This window comes from Lissotriton helveticus, chromosome 2_1 (assembly GCF_964261635.1).
Source record: "Lissotriton helveticus chromosome 2_1, aLisHel1.1, whole genome shotgun sequence".
Classification (NCBI taxonomy): Eukaryota; Metazoa; Chordata; class Amphibia; order Caudata; family Salamandridae; genus Lissotriton; species Lissotriton helveticus.
This window is the reverse complement of record NC_136059.1, coordinates 1,400,028,834-1,400,046,073: the sequence shown is the minus strand read 5'-3', so window position 1 is coordinate 1,400,046,073 and position 17,240 is coordinate 1,400,028,834. Positions and strand designations below refer to the sequence as shown.

General features: G+C 48.7%; 1 protein-coding gene across 1 annotated transcript in view; it reads right to left on the bottom strand.

Moving 5' to 3' along the window:
• LOC144818685 (dynein axonemal heavy chain 6-like) overlaps nt 1–17,240 on the bottom strand; it is a 1,395,111-nt gene that overhangs the window by 1,131,688 nt on the left and 246,183 nt on the right. Inside the window, exon 10 of the mRNA XM_078676337.1 lies at nt 15,569–15,811. Coding sequence (XP_078532463.1) covers nt 15,569–15,811 — 243 coding nt within the window. The remainder of the gene's footprint in view (nt 1–15,568; nt 15,812–17,240) is intronic.

The following is a 17,240-nucleotide window of genomic DNA, read 5'->3' as shown; positions in this document are numbered from 1 at the left end:
GCAGTCTAGTGTTCGTTTTTAACACACCTGAGCAATTACTAATGGTTAAAACAGGTGCGCGCGCTTTCCGCGGCGCACTTCAACTGAATTCCGGAGAGAGTAGTTGAGTTCGCGTTTCCTTCGCACTTAATCCTAGTGCGTAGGAAGAAATTCATAGTTTTCTTAGACTCTACTAGAGAGTAATTCCGACGAGTCCAGAGCCCGGACGGATATCCCCGGAAGCGTGCAGAGAGGTATCTGACGTTTTCGTGAATTCCGTATCGAAGCAGTCGCAACCAGAACTGGCAGTTAAGTTCTGAACCTCGTGCAAGTGCAAAGGGCAGCGAGAGTCAACGGACAGTGTGCAACCTTCAAGTAAGACGCATTGCTTATCTCGCCAAGCTCCGCAGCATTATTTCCCCCCCCCCCAGCAAGGACTTGACTGAGACTACCCTTGAGTTTCTCCTTTTCCTTCCTCCCCATTTTTTCCCTTCCTTGTTCCTTTTTGCACGTTTGTTATCTGTAATTGGAACCTTCGTGGGACCCCTGGCTTCAGATACGGAACTGATATATATACATTGTTGCAGTAGGTTTAACGGAACTCCCGTCAGATATACAGGTACCATGCATTCCAGTATTGTTAGCCAGTGATGTTCCCCTATCCTTGCATAGTCAAAGACTAATTCCGTATGTTCATTTACAGCTGTTGGGAGTCAGTTTACTACACAAGAAAATCATAGAAGAGGGGCCATAACTCTTTCTTATACTGTTAGGATACTCTCAGTTAAGGTTTATATGGTGTTTAGAGTGTTAGGAGAGAGTTGTTTATCTTCTGTCCCTGTGTGCATTAGGTATCTTCCTCCTTCCCGTGAACTACACGAAGACAGTCAGGGAGCCGAGCGAGAGGAACAGTGTCAGAATGAGTTGTCTCTTCTTTCTCTTCCACTTCCCCTTTCCCTTCTGTTGGTGTACTTGCTCGGTATTTAGAGCGAGGGCACCGGCGAAGGGGCATTGGGAGCCTTCGTCACTTCTGCCTCGGTGAAGATTGGAGCACCTTGACAGGTACAGAGTTAATTCCTGGTGTACTGAATAATAATCAATAAAACATAAATACTCAAAACCTTTCAGCAATAAACAATGAAACGAAAAGGAGGAAAAAGGCAACATGAGTCACAAAACGAAATAAACACCAAAGATAAATCAAACAAAGTTTGTATTTAAGTAGAAATCCATATATTTTTTACATTTCATGGTGTCCAGCTGACATTAGAAGGCTGTCAAAGTTCATGAAAAAACAATTTGTTCCAACGGCGCAAGTGATATGGTGCAAAAAAGTGCGAAAAAAGTGCTAAATTTGAACAAGATATATACACAGCTGCACAAATTGTTAGAAATTAGTCATTCAAAGGACATCCATCCCTAGGTACATGAAGCTACACACTGCTTGGGATTTAAAATTTCCACTTCGCGTGGGGTGGAGAGAGTAGGGTCAGGATTATCAAAAGTATGTTGACGTTTCGACCCAGAAACGTGCGTAAATGACTAGTGGACACAGACGGTCTTCCTCAGGACTAGATGAATCAAGGGACAGCCAGTACAATTAGAAATGGGTGGATTTAGAATGGTGTGATGGATGTGGGGGAAAAATTCAATGGTAAGGTAACTGGGGACCTACCCGAATCAAGGGAGATTTGCAGAGTATGGTCCACCTTTCGGTTGGATTCAAAGCAATGACTGAAGTGAGGTGCTTGATAGTTGGGGATCACATCAATGGCACGGCACAGTACTGTAGCTATTGGGAAAGGGATGTCAGTTAATGTATGCATGTTGTTCCCATATTAGGCTATATAAATAATCCAATGCCACCTTTACGCAAGTAGTGATGAGATACTAGTGAGGTAGGTGACCATATTGATGACCTTGTGGTGGCTGCCATAGATTCCATGCGTTGACAACTGTGGATACTCACAGAGAGGGTTAAAAACTGGCATGAGCAGGACTGGAGAGTCTGAGACGCAAAGGTGTTGTGAATAACTGGTGAAGAGGCCGGCGCTAGTGAAAGAGCGTGAGATGCCCAAGTTAGTACATAGTACATAGTATCTTTTAATCAGCATTACAATCAATTCAGTGTGAATTGTGCACGGTAAGCTGGCTGGTTCCGATGATGAACGTGATCACGGTGCGTGTAGAATGATTTAAAATTCTAAATTAAATTAATCTCTTCGCTTGTAAAAGAGCGCAAAATGCTAAGAGAATAGACCTGTGCGCGCCGATTCTTCTAATGCAAATGTGCACAGGACATAGACTGGCTACGATGTGAAAGTGATCTTAGTAGTTTAAAATGACATCAAACGATATGGTTGTGAAATGCCATTAATCCCTAAAAGCAGTACTTTAAGTGTGGCAGGTCCCACCGGGTCTGAGCACCGGCAGTTTTTTAATGGGTGACGTAGTGTGTGACCTCTGAGGCTGTGCTGACTTCATCACTTGCAGTGAGAGGGGAAGGAATGTGCGAGGGGAAATGAGCAGATGGGACAGCAGTCCCTAGAACACTGATACTAAAAGTATGGCCCAGGGGCCGCATGCGGCCCTCCTGACCTTTGCATGTGGCCCCATGTCTACTAAAGCACTGGGCTGCTGTGTACTTGACTCAGCACCAAACCTTAAAAAAAGATGTTAAATAATGAAGCAAGTATTTATTTAAAGGTTAATTGATGTTAAAGAAACTAGTAACAGGGAGTCCTGCACCGCTTAACTTTAGCAACACCTTTAAGATATTGTGCAGAAAAAGGGTAAAAATATGACAGTCTCTTCCAGTAAAATTATATTTTATTAACATGCAGAACCGTTTCACTTTAGTACATCAGATTATAACAGTGCATTGAGTATATTGTTTTTAAAGTGGTAGTTTTCAAAAATGAATTTATAAACATTAATTTCCCACAACCACCCTGACAACAATACCAATAGTAAAATAAGAGGCAAGTCAGTTATGTGCACTTGTTGGGTGGCCTGGGTTATTACTATACATGAACAACATTATACTTTATTTAATCAGACACAAACAGGAAAAGGTTTTGTACAGCATACATCCTTAAGTCATGGGTTTCAAGGTGATCTTACATATGATAACAAAGAAAAAGGAGGGAAAGTGAATCCAGGTCTCTCATTGTGCACTTCAGCCACTGATGTATATGCTTCATTTTCCTCCCACTCACCTTACCTCCAACCCCCCCCCCTCACACACAGCCACTGCAATCAGTGCGGCCCTCAGTCACAACACAGACCAAACTTTTTGGCTCCTGGGGGAAAATGTTTGTGAGTATCCATGCCAAAGAACTAGTTCTCTTACCTGGATAAACTAATTAGTTGGTGCTATCAATCAATCAATCAATCATGCCATTTGTATAGCGCACTACTCACCCGGGAGGATCTCAAGGCGCTTGGGGGGAGGGGTATGCTACTGCTCGAACAGCCAGGTCTTGAGTTGTTTACTGAAGGCGAGATGGTCCTGGGTCAGCCGAAGGTGGATGGGGAGGGAGTTCAAAGTCTTGGCAGCCAGGTAAGAGAAGGATCTTCCTCCGGCGGTGGCTCTTCGGATGCGTGGTACGGCTGCGAGGGCGAGGCTGGTGGACCGTAGCTGGCGGGCGGGCATGTAGAAGGTCAGGCGGTCATTGAGGTACTTGGGGCCCAGGTCGTGGAGAGACTTGTGTGCGTGGGTGAGGAGCCAGAACGTGATCCTCTTGTCGACGGGGAGCCAGTGCAGGTTCCTCAGGTGGCTGGAGATGTGGCTGTGTCGGGGGACATCCAGGATGAGTCGGGCGGAGGCGTTCTGGATGCGCTGGAGTCTTTTCTGTAGCTTGGCTGTGGTTCCGGCGTAGAGGGCGTTTCCGTAGTCCAGTCGGCTGGTGACGAGTGCCTGGGTGACAGTCTTCCTGGTCTCGGTCGGAATCCAGCGGCAGATCTTGCGAAGCATACGCAGGGTGTTGAAGCACGATGAGGAGACGGCGTTGACTTGTCTGGTCATCGAGAGGGAGGGGTCCAGGATGAAGCCCAGGTTGCATGCGTGGTTGGTTGGCTTGGGTGCGGTGCCCAGGGCTGGGGGCCACCAGGAGTCGTCCCAGGCGGAGGGCGAAGATCCCAGGATGAGGACTTCCGTCTTGTCCGAGTTCAGTTTCAGGCGGCTGTCCTTCATCCACTCGGCGACGTCTTTCATCCCTTCGTGTAGGCAGGTTCTGGCGGTGTCGGGGTCTCTGGTGAGGGAGAGGATCAGCTGGGTGTCGTCGGCGTATGAGATGATGTTGAGGTTGTGCTGGTGTGCGATGGCTGCGAGAGGTTTCATGTAGATGTTGAAGAGGGTGGGGCTGAGTGAAGATCCTTGCGGGACGCCGCAGATGACTTCGGTGGCCTCGGAGCGAAACGGGGGGAGGCGGACTCTTTGTGTTCTTCCGGCGAGGAACGAGATGATCCACTCCAGTGCCTTCTCTTGGATACCGATGTTGCTGAGGCGCTGGACTAGGGTGCGGTGGCAGACCGTGTCGAACGCAGCGGAGAGATCCAGGAGGATGAGGGTCACTGTTTCCCCCTTGTCGAGCAGCGTCCGGATGTCGTCGGTGGCTGCGATGAGGGCGGTCTCGGTGCTGTGGTTGGCTCTGAAGCCGGACTGCGAGGGGTCGAGGGATCCGTTCGTCTCGAGGAAGGCGGTCAGCTGTCTGTTTACGATCTTCTCGATGACTTTAGCAGGAAAAGGGAGGAGCGAGATGGGGCGAAAGTTTTTGAGATCGGTGGGGTCCGCTGTAGGTTTCTTCAGGAGGGCGCTGATCTCGGCGTGCTTCCAGCTCTCCGGGAAGGTGGCGGTGTTGAAGGAGGCGTTGATGATGTTCCGGAGTTGGGGTGCGATGGTGGAGTCGGCCTTGTTGAAGACGTGGTGTGGGCAGGGGTCGGTCGGTGATCCGGAGTGGATGGTGTTCATCGTGCGGGCTGTGTCTTCGGTGGTCCCCGTGGTCGAGGCCCGAAGGGTGGCGGTGGGGGGCGTTGGTTCAACGGTTGGGTGCGTGGGTGGGGCACCGAAGCTGTTGTGGATGTCGGCGATCTTGCGGTGGAAGAACGACGCGAGGGAGTCGCAGAGGTCTTGTGACGGAGTGATGTCGTTGGTGCCGGTGCTGGGGTTGGAGAACTCCTTGATGATAGTGAAGAGCTCTTTGCTGTCCTGGGCGTTGTTGTCCAGTCGTTCTTTCAGGGATTTCTTCTTGGTGGTGCGGATGAGCTGGTGGTGCTTGCGGGTAGCGTGTTTGAGGGCGGTCATGTTGTCGGTGGTCCGGTCGAGGAGCCAGGCTTTCTCGAGGGTGCGGCAGGTCTTCTTGGAGTCCTTGAGTTCGTTGGTGAACCAGGATGCCTTCTTGCTTCTGGGTCTGCTGGGAGGGTTCTTTAGTGGCGCGAGGTCGTCGGCGCAGGCGGTCAGCCACTGTGTGAAGTTGCGGGCTGCTTCGTTGGGGTCTGTTGTGTTGGCGGGTGGGCTCCGGCTGAGGGAGGTGGTGAGCTGGTCTGCGGTGATCTTGCTCCAATTCCTGTGAGGTACCTGTTGCGGGTGGTGGTGAGTCGTGGATCTTTTGAAGCTGAAGTGGACGCAGCTGTGGTCGGTCCAGTGGAGTCCGGTGGCGTGGCTGAAGGTGATGTACTTGCTGGAAGAGAAGACGGGATCAAGCGTGTGGCCGGCATAGTGGGTGGGGGTGTTGACCAGTTGCTTGAGTCCGAGGTTGGCGAGGTTTTCCCGCAGGGCGGTGGTGTTGCGGTCCTTGTTGTTCTCCAGGTGGAAGTTGAGGTCCCCGAGGAGGATGTAGTCAGTGGAGGGGAGGGCATGCGGGCTGATGAAGTCTGTGATGTCTTCGCTGAATTGGGTGCGTGGTCCCGGGGGTCTGTAGACGAGGGTGCCTCCGAGGGTCGTCTTAGGGTCGGTGTGAATCTGGAAGTGGAGTTGTTCGGCTGCGGCGAAGGAGTCATTGGCGTCTGTCGTGATGCGGATGGTGTTCCTGTGGACGATGGCGATGCCACCTCCGGTCTGGTTGATGCGGTCCCTCCTGATGATCTTGTACCCGTCCGGGATGGCGATGGCGATGTCGGGTGCAGAGGAGGCGTTCATCCAGGTTTCCGTGAGGAAGGTGACGTCCGGTGATGTAGCGTCGAGGAGGTTCCAGAGTTCCACGGCGTGTCTGTGGACGGAGCAGGTGTTGATCAGGATGCACTTGAGGTGGTTGCTGCTGGTGTTTGTCTTGGCGGGTGCGGGGCAGGTTTTGAGGCAGGTGAACTTGCAGGTGCAGCAGGTGAAGGGTCCGTGGGTGCGTCTCGGGGTGGCTCGGCAGCAGGCGTGGGTCCGGCCGGCATTGAGTGCGTTGAGAGTGGCGGCGTCGTGGGTCAGTCAGGTCGTCTTGCCTCGGCGGGGAGGGCCAGGGGTCCTGGCGCTGGGCGCGGGCCAGGCACGAACGGGCGCAGACGGGCTTACCTTCGGCGCTCCCGCTGCGCGCGTCCGCTGTGCGGTCGCTCTGGGGGCGTCATAAGTAAGGAGCCGGGAGAGAGGAGCAGCTGGGTGGCGGGAGCGGGGCGGCGAATGGAATAACAGGGGGGCGGGGCCACAGGGAGGCAGCGGCAGGAAATTCCAAGAAGCAGCGGGAGAGCGGGAAATTCCCAGGAGCAGCGGGAAATTCCCAGGAGCAGCGGGCAGCGAGCAAAGGAATCTGCAGGCAGGAGGCGGCAAAGGCAGGCAGGAGCGGCAGCAGTGAGTGGGGCGACCAAGCCCTGTGGAGGGCTGAGCGGTCACACTCTGTGGTCCCCTACGGTCCCCTTAAGTAAGGAGCCGGGAGGGAGGAGCAGCTGGGTGGCGGGAGCGGGGCGGCGAATGGAATCACAGGGGGGCGGGGCCGCAGGGAGGCAGCGGCGGGAAATTCCAAGAAGCAGCGGGCAGCGGGAAATTCCCAGGAGCAGCGGGAAATTCCCAGGAGCAGCGGGCAGCGAGCGAAGGAATCTGCAGGCAGGAGGCGGCAAAGGCAGGCAGGAGCGGCAGCAGTGAGTGGGGCGACCAAGCCCTGTGGAGGGCTGAGCGGTCACCTCTACTCCCAGGTCTGACCTCCTCTGAATCTGGAATTTTCCCCTCCACTCTAGTGAGGGTGGATCCTTCCCTCTCAGGTGATCTCTTCTTTCAAGAGTTCAGGAAAAGGTCAGATTCTGTGCAGGAGAAGGGGATGATCCAGTCCAGATCCCGACAGCAGAAAGGAATGATTATGTGCAGACCTCACGAGAAATTTCGTGAGGAATACTCATCTGTGCATGGCAACACTAATGTTGTTCGGGACCGCCACTATATGCTGCGTAAGCCCAGAAATTGAATTTTGACCTGCAACCAGGAAGGCACAGGCTGGGTTCACAATTTAATGCTGCTGCTAATCTTGCTTGACGTCACACCGGTGAGATGTCAGGTCAAGCAGGAGGAGCAGCTTCTTTTATGTCTGATTCGTCGATGTCTGAATGCAGGGACTGGATCGATTGTCCTGCATTGCTGCACACAGTGCTCACACAGCCTGAGCGAGCGAGCCTGACTGAAGACACTGATGAAGTGTGTCACAGTGAGAGTCTGTTCCTCCAGGCCCGCCTTCCCGCCTGTCCTCCTCCTCCTTGGCCGTGGCCAGGGCCGCTGTGCAGGATCCCGATCTGCTCTGCCGTGGGCTCCGAGTCCCCGGCCATGGGCCACTGCAGCGGTGAAATAAAACAAGCATTTGCAATGCAGTAGGTCTCGCATTTGCAAGAGTTTGAGCTATTGGCATTGTAAAAGACAATCAGCCAGATGCATCAAACCAAAAAGTGTTTGCAAAAATAGCGATTAGCTATTTGCGAGCACTTTTTAGCATTTTCCAATGCATCAACCAAAAAGACCAATCCCGCAAAATACCGGATCGCTAAAATAGGGAAAAGCGAAATTGCGATTCCATATTTGCGAGAAATCCAAAATGCGATAGCAAATAAGGAATCGCAAAAAAAATTCGCTATACAATGCATGAAAAATCTAAAATAGCGATTTCTTCAAAAATCGCTATTTAGCAAGTGCGGATTAAGGGGAATCACAATTAGGTGGTAAAAAAAAAACTACTCACCTGCAAATCAGCTGAAGCCTATTTAAACAGACCCATGAGGCCATAGTGGCCTTTCACAATGGCAGCACTCTACTTGTTTGCGAGGAGGAGGAGGATACTTGCAGCAGGCCAGCCTAGAAGGAGAATCCAGGAGAGAACCTTCCGCCTGCGCATCACTTTGTTGGGACAAACTGTTGAGCAAATATATGATAAGTACAGACTGAATGCTGTAATGATTCACTACTTAATAGATGAATTGGACCCACTATTGGAGCGCCAGACACTTAGGACCCAGGCCATCCCAACTCATGTCCAGGTGCTATGTTGCCTGCACCTGCTTGCGTCAGGTAGTTTCCAGGATGTAGTGGCAGAAGCTGGAGGGGTATCACAGAGCTCCCTTTCGCAGTTCTTCAAATCCTTCCTGGCCGCCATGATGGCTTTGATCCACAACCACATCACCTTCCCCACAACCCAACAGGAATTGACCCAAACTAAACAGGACTTCTACCAAGTTGCCCAGTTTACACACGTGATCGGATGCATAGATTGCACCCACGTAGCCATATGTCCCCCAGCAGTAAATGAGTATATCTTCCGTAACCGCAAAGCATATCACTCAATAAATGTCCAAGCAGTGTGCAATGCGAAAAACATCATTACCGACCTCGTAGCACAATACCCTGGGAGCACCCACGATTGCTACATCTTTCGCCATAGTGGCATGCACACACGTCTGCTCAGGGGCGAATTTGGCACGGACACCTGCTAGGTACATTTAATACAATACACATCACTGAAGTATGAAATGGCAATGCATACCTGACACTAACACTTTGCTTTAAACCCTGTAGGTGACAGTGCATACGCGGTGAGGGATTTCATCATGATTCCATACTTGAACCCAAGCCAGGCCACAACAACAGAGGTACAACTCAGCCCACATCATGACACGTAATGCCATCGAACGGACATTTGGATTGCTCAAGAGTCGCTTCCGCATCCTGCATACAACTGGAGGAGCAATGCTGTACCAGCCGGAAACATGCTGCAGGATAGTGGCGGCATGTGCAATGTTGCACAATATAGCAACAAGGAGAGGTATCCCCATAGCGGAATCCGACACTGAGGACAACCAGCCCCCAGCACACCCACGCCGGGCATATTTGGCCACTTCAGCGGAGGGGCAAAGAAAACGTACAGACATCACCCAGCATTATTTCTAAGGTATGTAATGATGAGACACAACACTCAATTTCAGGAAATGAAAAGTATTTATTAGCATGTGAAGCGGTAGGGGTGTTCATTTAAACATATCTGGTTTAACTGCACATTAACTGCATGCACTAAAGGACAAATGAGACACACAAAGGACTTGAAAATCAGTCACAAAGAATGTCTTGGACATGGTTACGTCACCATGATGAATTCCACCATTCGGATTATGTTTAGCGTTTCCTCCCTCTCACACCCAAACGTCTTTCACCTGCATCTGCATCTACATTCTCGGATGCAGCGGGAGGTGTTGGTCTACGGGTACTGCACCTCCTGCTAGTGGTGACTTGTGCAGAGATGCTGCTTAGGCTGGATGCCTCACTACCCTCTTCCCCTGTAACATTGCCGTGCTCACCAGTTCTAGACTGCATCAGTTCAACGGCAGTGGTCATTTGGCCGAGTGCTTTGGACACATCCCCACAACAATGGCCCATATCAATCTGCATTTCCACCGACCAACGTGACAGCAGTGCAATGGTGTTGCAAATCTTGTTGTTAGACCTGGTATAGCCAGCCATGCAGGTCACAAACTGGTGATGCCTCCTCCTCTGTGTGTTGTTTGATTGTCTGTTTGCTTCCACAAGTGCTGTAGTTAGTTCCCTCACACTCTCGGCCATGACTGATATGTTTCTGTTCATTTTTGTCATCTGCAGGTTGATGGCTCCCATATGCCTCGCTTGCAGGCGCTGCAGCCGCAACATCTGTGTCTCCACGCCACCCCACACATTGGGAGTTCCTGCCTCATGTGCCCCGATAAGGGTCCTTGGCCTGCGTCTTATTCCCATCCGGACATGTGCCTGAGGTGTAGTTGTGTGGCTCACACTTGGACGGCTTGTCTCAGGAGCAGTTTCAGGTCCCTGTTCTGTCTCCATTGGCTGCAGTGGTGTAACTGTGGCCCTGCTTTTTGCCGGTGCCTTGGTTTTGGGTGGTGGTGTCACAGGTTTCGCCACAGCAGCCTCTTCAATGACCTGTGTGCTGTCTCCACATTCACTGTCATCAGTGTCTACTTCTGCTGCATCTGTGATGTGAAACAGTGCAATATTATTTTGTGTTGGTGTTAATGTTGTGCAACATTACATTTCTTTCCATTTAAGCTCTCACTGTCTCTCATCACTGACTGTGCAGCATTTTGGTAGCATTTAGGCTTACAATGTTGTATTGTGACTGGCAATTTGGTTCTACAGCCTACAGGTCCCATAATGCATTTGGGTCCCTATGTAAAATGTGGACTGGACTATTTTTACTGTGATTTTGCTGGTTAATTACTGATTAGGCACGATTAGTATGTACATTGATATGTTGATTATCATGCATCTTACGTTGTGTGCTACTGGCTGCCCCAGATGTATCCAGCTGCGTTACTCCCACCACTGCTTCAGGCTGGATAGTGCCTCAACCAGGTCCTCCAGGGCTGTGTTGACTGGGTCTGTTGAGCTTCCTTCTCCGGTCACCTTCGCCTCCTTCAGCCTTTGCGCTATCCGCTCCTTGGCACGGCTACGCAGGTCGTACCATCGTTTCTTTAAATCATCTATGCTGCGGTGTGTCACCCCCACAGCATTCACTTTATTTTTGATCCTGTTCCAGATCCTTCTTTTTTTCTGCTTCAGGTACTTTAAGTGAGAGCTTCTCAAAAAGCTTGTCATGGCTGTTTGTCACCTCCTCAATGAGGTTCTCCAGTTCCCTCTCACTGAACTTTATTTTTCTCTTCCTGGCCACTGTACCCTCTTCTGTTGCTGTTTGGGACATTTTGACTGTCTCCACCTGACAGCAGACAACAGTTTGTGTTTTATTTATAGTCCTAGCTTATGAGAGGCTAGGCTGGCAGTCTCTTTTACTGCCAGCCTTGCTTTTCGTAAGCAAGGACTATACGTACAAAGTGCAAGTTTATGCACTGCTTGAAGGTTTTCAAAACAAATGAATAAAAGGCATTGTCATTTACAATGCCAATAGCTCCAACTCTTGCACATGCGAGACCTATGCGAGACCTATTGCATTGCAAATTCTTGTTTTAATATGTGCTCTAAAGCATAATTGTGCACTTTTTTCACCACGGGCGAGGGTGGAACAACTCTCACGGGCCTGCATAGAATTCTCACGTTGATCGCATTTTAGGTTCATGTGGTTCAAAGTGGGGGTCATTTTATTTTTCCCTCTACTTCCTTGCTTCGGTGTATGTCTGGACAGAGGCAACAATAATAAATACGCAATCTCTACAAACCGAGGCTCAGCAATTGTGCCCTTTGGTTGGCGTGACGTATCCTAATTTCATTTTCAGTTCGACTGTGACTGTCCTGAAAAAGACACAATAGTAACGCAGGCGTTTGTCTAGGTGACTGAAGGGTGCAAAGATGATACCGCACAGGAGTGTAACGGGGAACACAACGAGGTAAAACAAGTTTAAGCTATTGGCATTATAAATAACAATGCCCTTTACTTATGTTTTAAAAACAAAAATAAAAGGCATTGTCATTTGCAATTTTAATAGTCAATAGCAAATGCCTTTTATTTATGTTTTACAAAAGAAAAACAAAATAAAAAACAATGTCATTTACAATGTCAATAGCTCAAAATAATGTCATTGCGAGACCTGTTGCATTGTAAATGTTTGTTGGCATTGGCTTCTCCTCTTGTGGGTAAGCCAGCTCGGCATCCACTAGAGAGACCTGGATGTAAACTGAAGGCCACAAATCCTGCAGAGTCCATTAAGCCTGTCATCCTTCTAAGATCGAAGCAATGACTACCACCGAGTTGGGTAATAAAGAATAACTGTCATTGCTTACAAATGGAACAAAATCATGAAGCATGCTATGTAACCGCATCAATTTTTCAGTACACTAGTGCCCCGACTGGGGGTTTGCACTCTACAAAAGGTCCCTATTTAATAATGCATAAATAACGCTATGCTGAATCTGTACGATAATCCACAGAATAACAATTCCTTAATCAATTCCAGTGGATGGAACTTTAGCAGACTCGATCCACTTGCTTTGACCCTTTAAGTTTCCATGCTAAAACACTTTCTCAATACGCTACACACAGTGTACAACGTCGACGCAGTAGTAACCTTGACAAACCAGCACTTCTCAAGAGAAATGCAATACTTTTAATCGGAGAGTACCGGCACTTCTCAGAAACAAGCAGGAACTCAGGTAAAGCGTACCATCACTTCCATTTTGCCATTTCAAGCACTGCCTACAGGTGTTATGGACCAAACTATGTCCAACTTTACCAATCCTGCTCAGAGCACGAGTTCTCCAGCAGCTGCAGCATCCGAGCCCCAAGACCAACGCTCACTCGCGCCTATGGCTGTGCATTTCAGTATTGCGCTATCACCTCCCCCATGAGCAAAGGACGGAGCGGCTGAGATTCAACAATCACCTGAGGAGAAGAAACCGCGCAGGAACCCGGCGACATGATTTCGGACAGCAAACTTGTTGAAAGCATGTACCATAATATCTTGACTGCGAATTTCATATTTACAGACATGCTGACCTGTAAAACATCCATCTGAAATCAAAATAAACCTCATTCTCATGTATATTTACACAAAATCTGAGAGCTTTTTTCTACACCTTAACCCAATTTAGCGCGCCATCCTTTAACTCGCCACTCCCGCCTCACCTAGGCTCGTAGTAAAGCTGCAGGGTAAACCACTGAGTCTACAGAGAGACTGAATGACAGTGAACCTCGCGCCCTTCACCCCGCCCCCTGTAATCGCTTAGCGCAAATGTTTCCTGATGAAATTGAAAAAGAAACAAGATGAGATGCTTTGGACTTGCGAGACCTGGGCAGACCCTGGGGAATTTTCGCTTTGGAAGCAGAAGGTTGTATTAGACAGGCACTCCTATGAGACTGTCCAGTAGGCAGTCTGAAGGAAGCCCTCCTAGGACCCCAAAAAAAGACTTTTAGGCAACCTGTGTTTAGACAACGGCTATCTCTGCTAAAACACCTTGCAGTGTTACACAGATCACACTTTCACTGGTAGAAAATTAATCCAACATTTGTTTGGACTGGTGGTGAGGCCTTGAAGCAGACAGACAGGACTGGACAAAGTATGCATCTTTTGTTTACAATCAAGGGAGACGGGGCCTAAAGCCTGCGGTCTCTTGGGTGCAGGGAGTAAGGGTCAGAGCTGCCGACTTTGGAACTGGTGAACCAGGTTCCAGTGTCGGTGGTCGGCTCAACATCCTGTGACTCTGGGCAAATCACTTACTCTCCCCTTACAAATCAAAAAATTAATGTATTATTGTGTAACGTAATTAGTACTCATGTAAAGTGCTCCAATCCCTTCTGGTCGAGTACGTGCTATATAAAACTGCAAAAAAATAAAAAACAAAATGTAGTCAGCTTCCTGTTTCATCATTGGAAACTAATTTCGGTTGTTGTGAGGTGAGCAGTGCAATTGCAGCTGGCAAAGCGGGTAAATAGTGACGTTGTCTGCAAGGCACGACTTCGTATCCCACAAACTCAACCTTTCAAGGTCAGCAAACCGATGGTAAAGTGGGTGATAGTAGCAACTGCTATTCAAGGGTACTGCATGAAGCGCTATGTGAAAAATGTTTTGCTATTATGCCGGGGCACAGATTCTTGTCTGCAATGTATGCATCACGATGGAGCAAATTGACTGCTGCCCGTCTCGCTATTTTGTCCCCCACTGGACACACTGTCGCGTCGCATTTCTGGGCCCGGAGGTACCGCAGGCGTCGGGTTTGTCGTGGTGAGTCCTAATGCCAGCCCTTAACCTCTTTCCTTTGGGGCTTGTTGCTACGGCCTCCAGTCTGGCCATTTTAATGAGTGATCGGAGCAGTGGGGGGACAAAAGAGCAGCACGGTCAGCTAAATCCACGTCTCCAAAAGTGAGGAGTGACCGCGCTTGTAGTCCAGACAAAGGTGTTCCACTCTATGCGTAGTCGTAGATCGGCTGATGTGAGACATCAGGCTTTACTGCTCCCTGGGCAGGCTTTGTCTGTGGTTGCTGTGTCTTTGTTTGCGTCCGCTAGAGTGCGTGTGCTCGGCCGCTAAGAGAGGCTGCCCTCGCCCCGGGATAAAGTGCTGGGGGGTACACTTCATGGTTGGTTGCGGCCACTGGGGTTGGGGGTGTACGAGATGTGGGGAAGCGCAAGTTGCAGGAGCCATTATCCTACAGTGTCGGGGTCCCGGGCTCACCCCCCTTCGGTCCGGTGGTTGTTCTGCGGGCTTGTGCCGGTCTGCCTCTGTTTTGGGTCGTGGGGGCAGGCGGGGAACACCAGCAGAGTAAGGGGATGCACAATCCCCATCGTTCCTCTCCAGGAGACTTGCTGCCTAAATGGCTGGCCCAACTCCAGCCTCGAGCTGCCCTTAGCACAGTCCGTAGGATTAGAACAGGCAGCATTATCGGATATCCTGGGCACTCCAAAGACCGGCAGTCAATTCAACAGGACGCCAAGGAGAGCAGAAGTGACTCCTCACCCCGCAGACACGTGACGGCAAGACAGCCTTGCAGGCTCGTCAGCCGCCCAAACTCGTTTTCACCAGGTTACGAGAATTAATAGACGGCGATGGCACACTTGGTTAGAGACGCGGAGTTTGTATCTAGTACCGTGGGTTCGAACCCAGGTAATACAAGGGGGAATTATATCTGTAAAAAGTCGTGCGGCAGCAGGAGGAGGCGTGGCAGCAGGGGAGAGGAGGGGGCCTGCACTTGCGGGAGCGATAATTGCTGCCATTTGTCGGCGCGCGCTCCGGCAAGTAGATCGCCTCACGTTCATGCGTTGCCATTAATGGCAATGCAACGCATGCATGTTTTTGTCCCAAAAAGCAAGTTGATTACATGAGGTCCCCTCCTATGCAACGCATGCGCGTTGCGTAGGCGAGACCTAAAAAATTGACACAGACACTCACCACCGGCTCTCTCAAATTCCACCAGTGCCACACAGCCGCCGCCCCCAAAAAAGGGCCACCTAGGGCAGACTGCTCCTTCTAGCAAAAACCATGACAGAACAAAACAAGAATTTCTCAAAGCCAAAAGGCTGGCGGTCAGCGACAGACCTATTAGCTTTGCTAATGCTTGCCTTTCATCACTGTACACATATTTTCCTTCCTGGCGGACTGACTAACAATGTGGCTACTGTTGAAATGTGCATGCAGCTGGCCTGAAGTAAAGAAATACAATCGAATTATATTGATAGAGGCTGAAAATATTTTTAAAAATACACTTACCGAAACCAGCTGTTTCCTTTTCTCACCCAGCATAGACAAGTAGAGATTAATTAATTCCAAATATGAAGTGGGAGTTGTATAATATCGTCGCCGCAGTTCTGCATAATAGCGTTCTGCCATTTCTGTTACACTAATGTGAATCTCTACACTGATTGCAGAAAATTTCTCTTTCATTTCTTCTTTTCCAAGATCAATGTTGGTGAAAAAGCTCTTGGACACAGAAAGAAGTGCTTCTCTGGGCCACTGGAAGGAAAAAAAAGTTTTAAATGCCAGTTCTACCTTGATTCTATTAATACGATCTATGCATGTACTCAACACATCATCACATTTTCTTTGGACTCCCTAAAACATGCCCACTTAAGAGGCGAGTAACAATCAAAGAGTCATACACAAACACATATGCTCCCTCTATTTGGTTCATCTTGTCTGTAAAATCAAGTATGAGAATGGCATAATCAACCGTTAACATCATCAAACAAGGAAAACCTTTTAGTTTTGTGTATATTACCTATGCTCAAAAGTAAATTTTGTGTTTGCTTCAAGTTTCAAAGTAAAAGGGCAAAATGTGACTAACCATTATTAAAGGAGGAATGGGTTTGCAAATTTTTTTAACAACCCCATTTATGGATGGCCTCTGCAGATGTTTGTGCATCCACATAGGCAGTCTTTAAATTTGATCAATAGTGATATATTAAAAATGCATTGAAGAATTGCTGTATATGCAGACACTCGATTCATCCTGAGACACACAATGAGTACAAGCCGAGGTGAGAGAAGAATAAAACAATTGCTTTGATTAGATTGTTCTCAACAGCTCAGCTCACAAACCTTTAATAAGCCATCAAGAAGAATATGCTCTTCCTAAATAGTAGTGGTGTTCGAATTTCGCATAGTTTGCTTTTGCAAAGTTATGCAGAATAACAGTAGTTATGTGAAATTACATGTAATAACGTGAAATGCAAATCTGCAATTTGGTGCTAGAATATAGCACAAAATGCACCCCTTTGTCAGTTTTTGGCGTGGGGATTCATTAAATAAGAGCACCACAAACAACTGCTGTGTAGTTCCTACAAATCTATATAGGATCTGCGCCTTTAGATAACATTTACTAAGGGATTGATGTCCTTTCTGATTCCAGACACCCTTACAGAATATGTTAATGTGTTAATCCTGCTAGCTCACAGTGCCACTAAGAGCCCCTCTTATCAAGGAGCAAATAGCAATTGGCAACTATCGAACATGACAACCCTGAGCCTCAGGGATCGTGGAAACAGTACAGTACTTTTCGCCCCAGTCACTCAAGCTCACTTTGTCTCAGAGAGATACACAGAATAAACTGTGGGGACGTTTTCAATAAGCGTTTATTGAACCAGCGTCATTCTAGTGTAAAATACGTGTGCTGCAACAACCATGAGACAGACAGAAATGTATATGGTTATTAGCATCAACAGAGTAAAGAAAAGGTAGAATTCTACCATCATGCTAAATAATGAATATATGCAGGCATATAGATACATGACAGTAATAATGTGTACTCCCATAATGCAACCCTAACTAGAAGTACCTAGGTGTACATAGCATGTAAGCAGGTGTGTAGCCAAGAATCCCCTTAGGATAAAGCCAACCCCATTACCTGTTGTGAGATAACAAAGGACCCGGTCTTGGTCTCAAG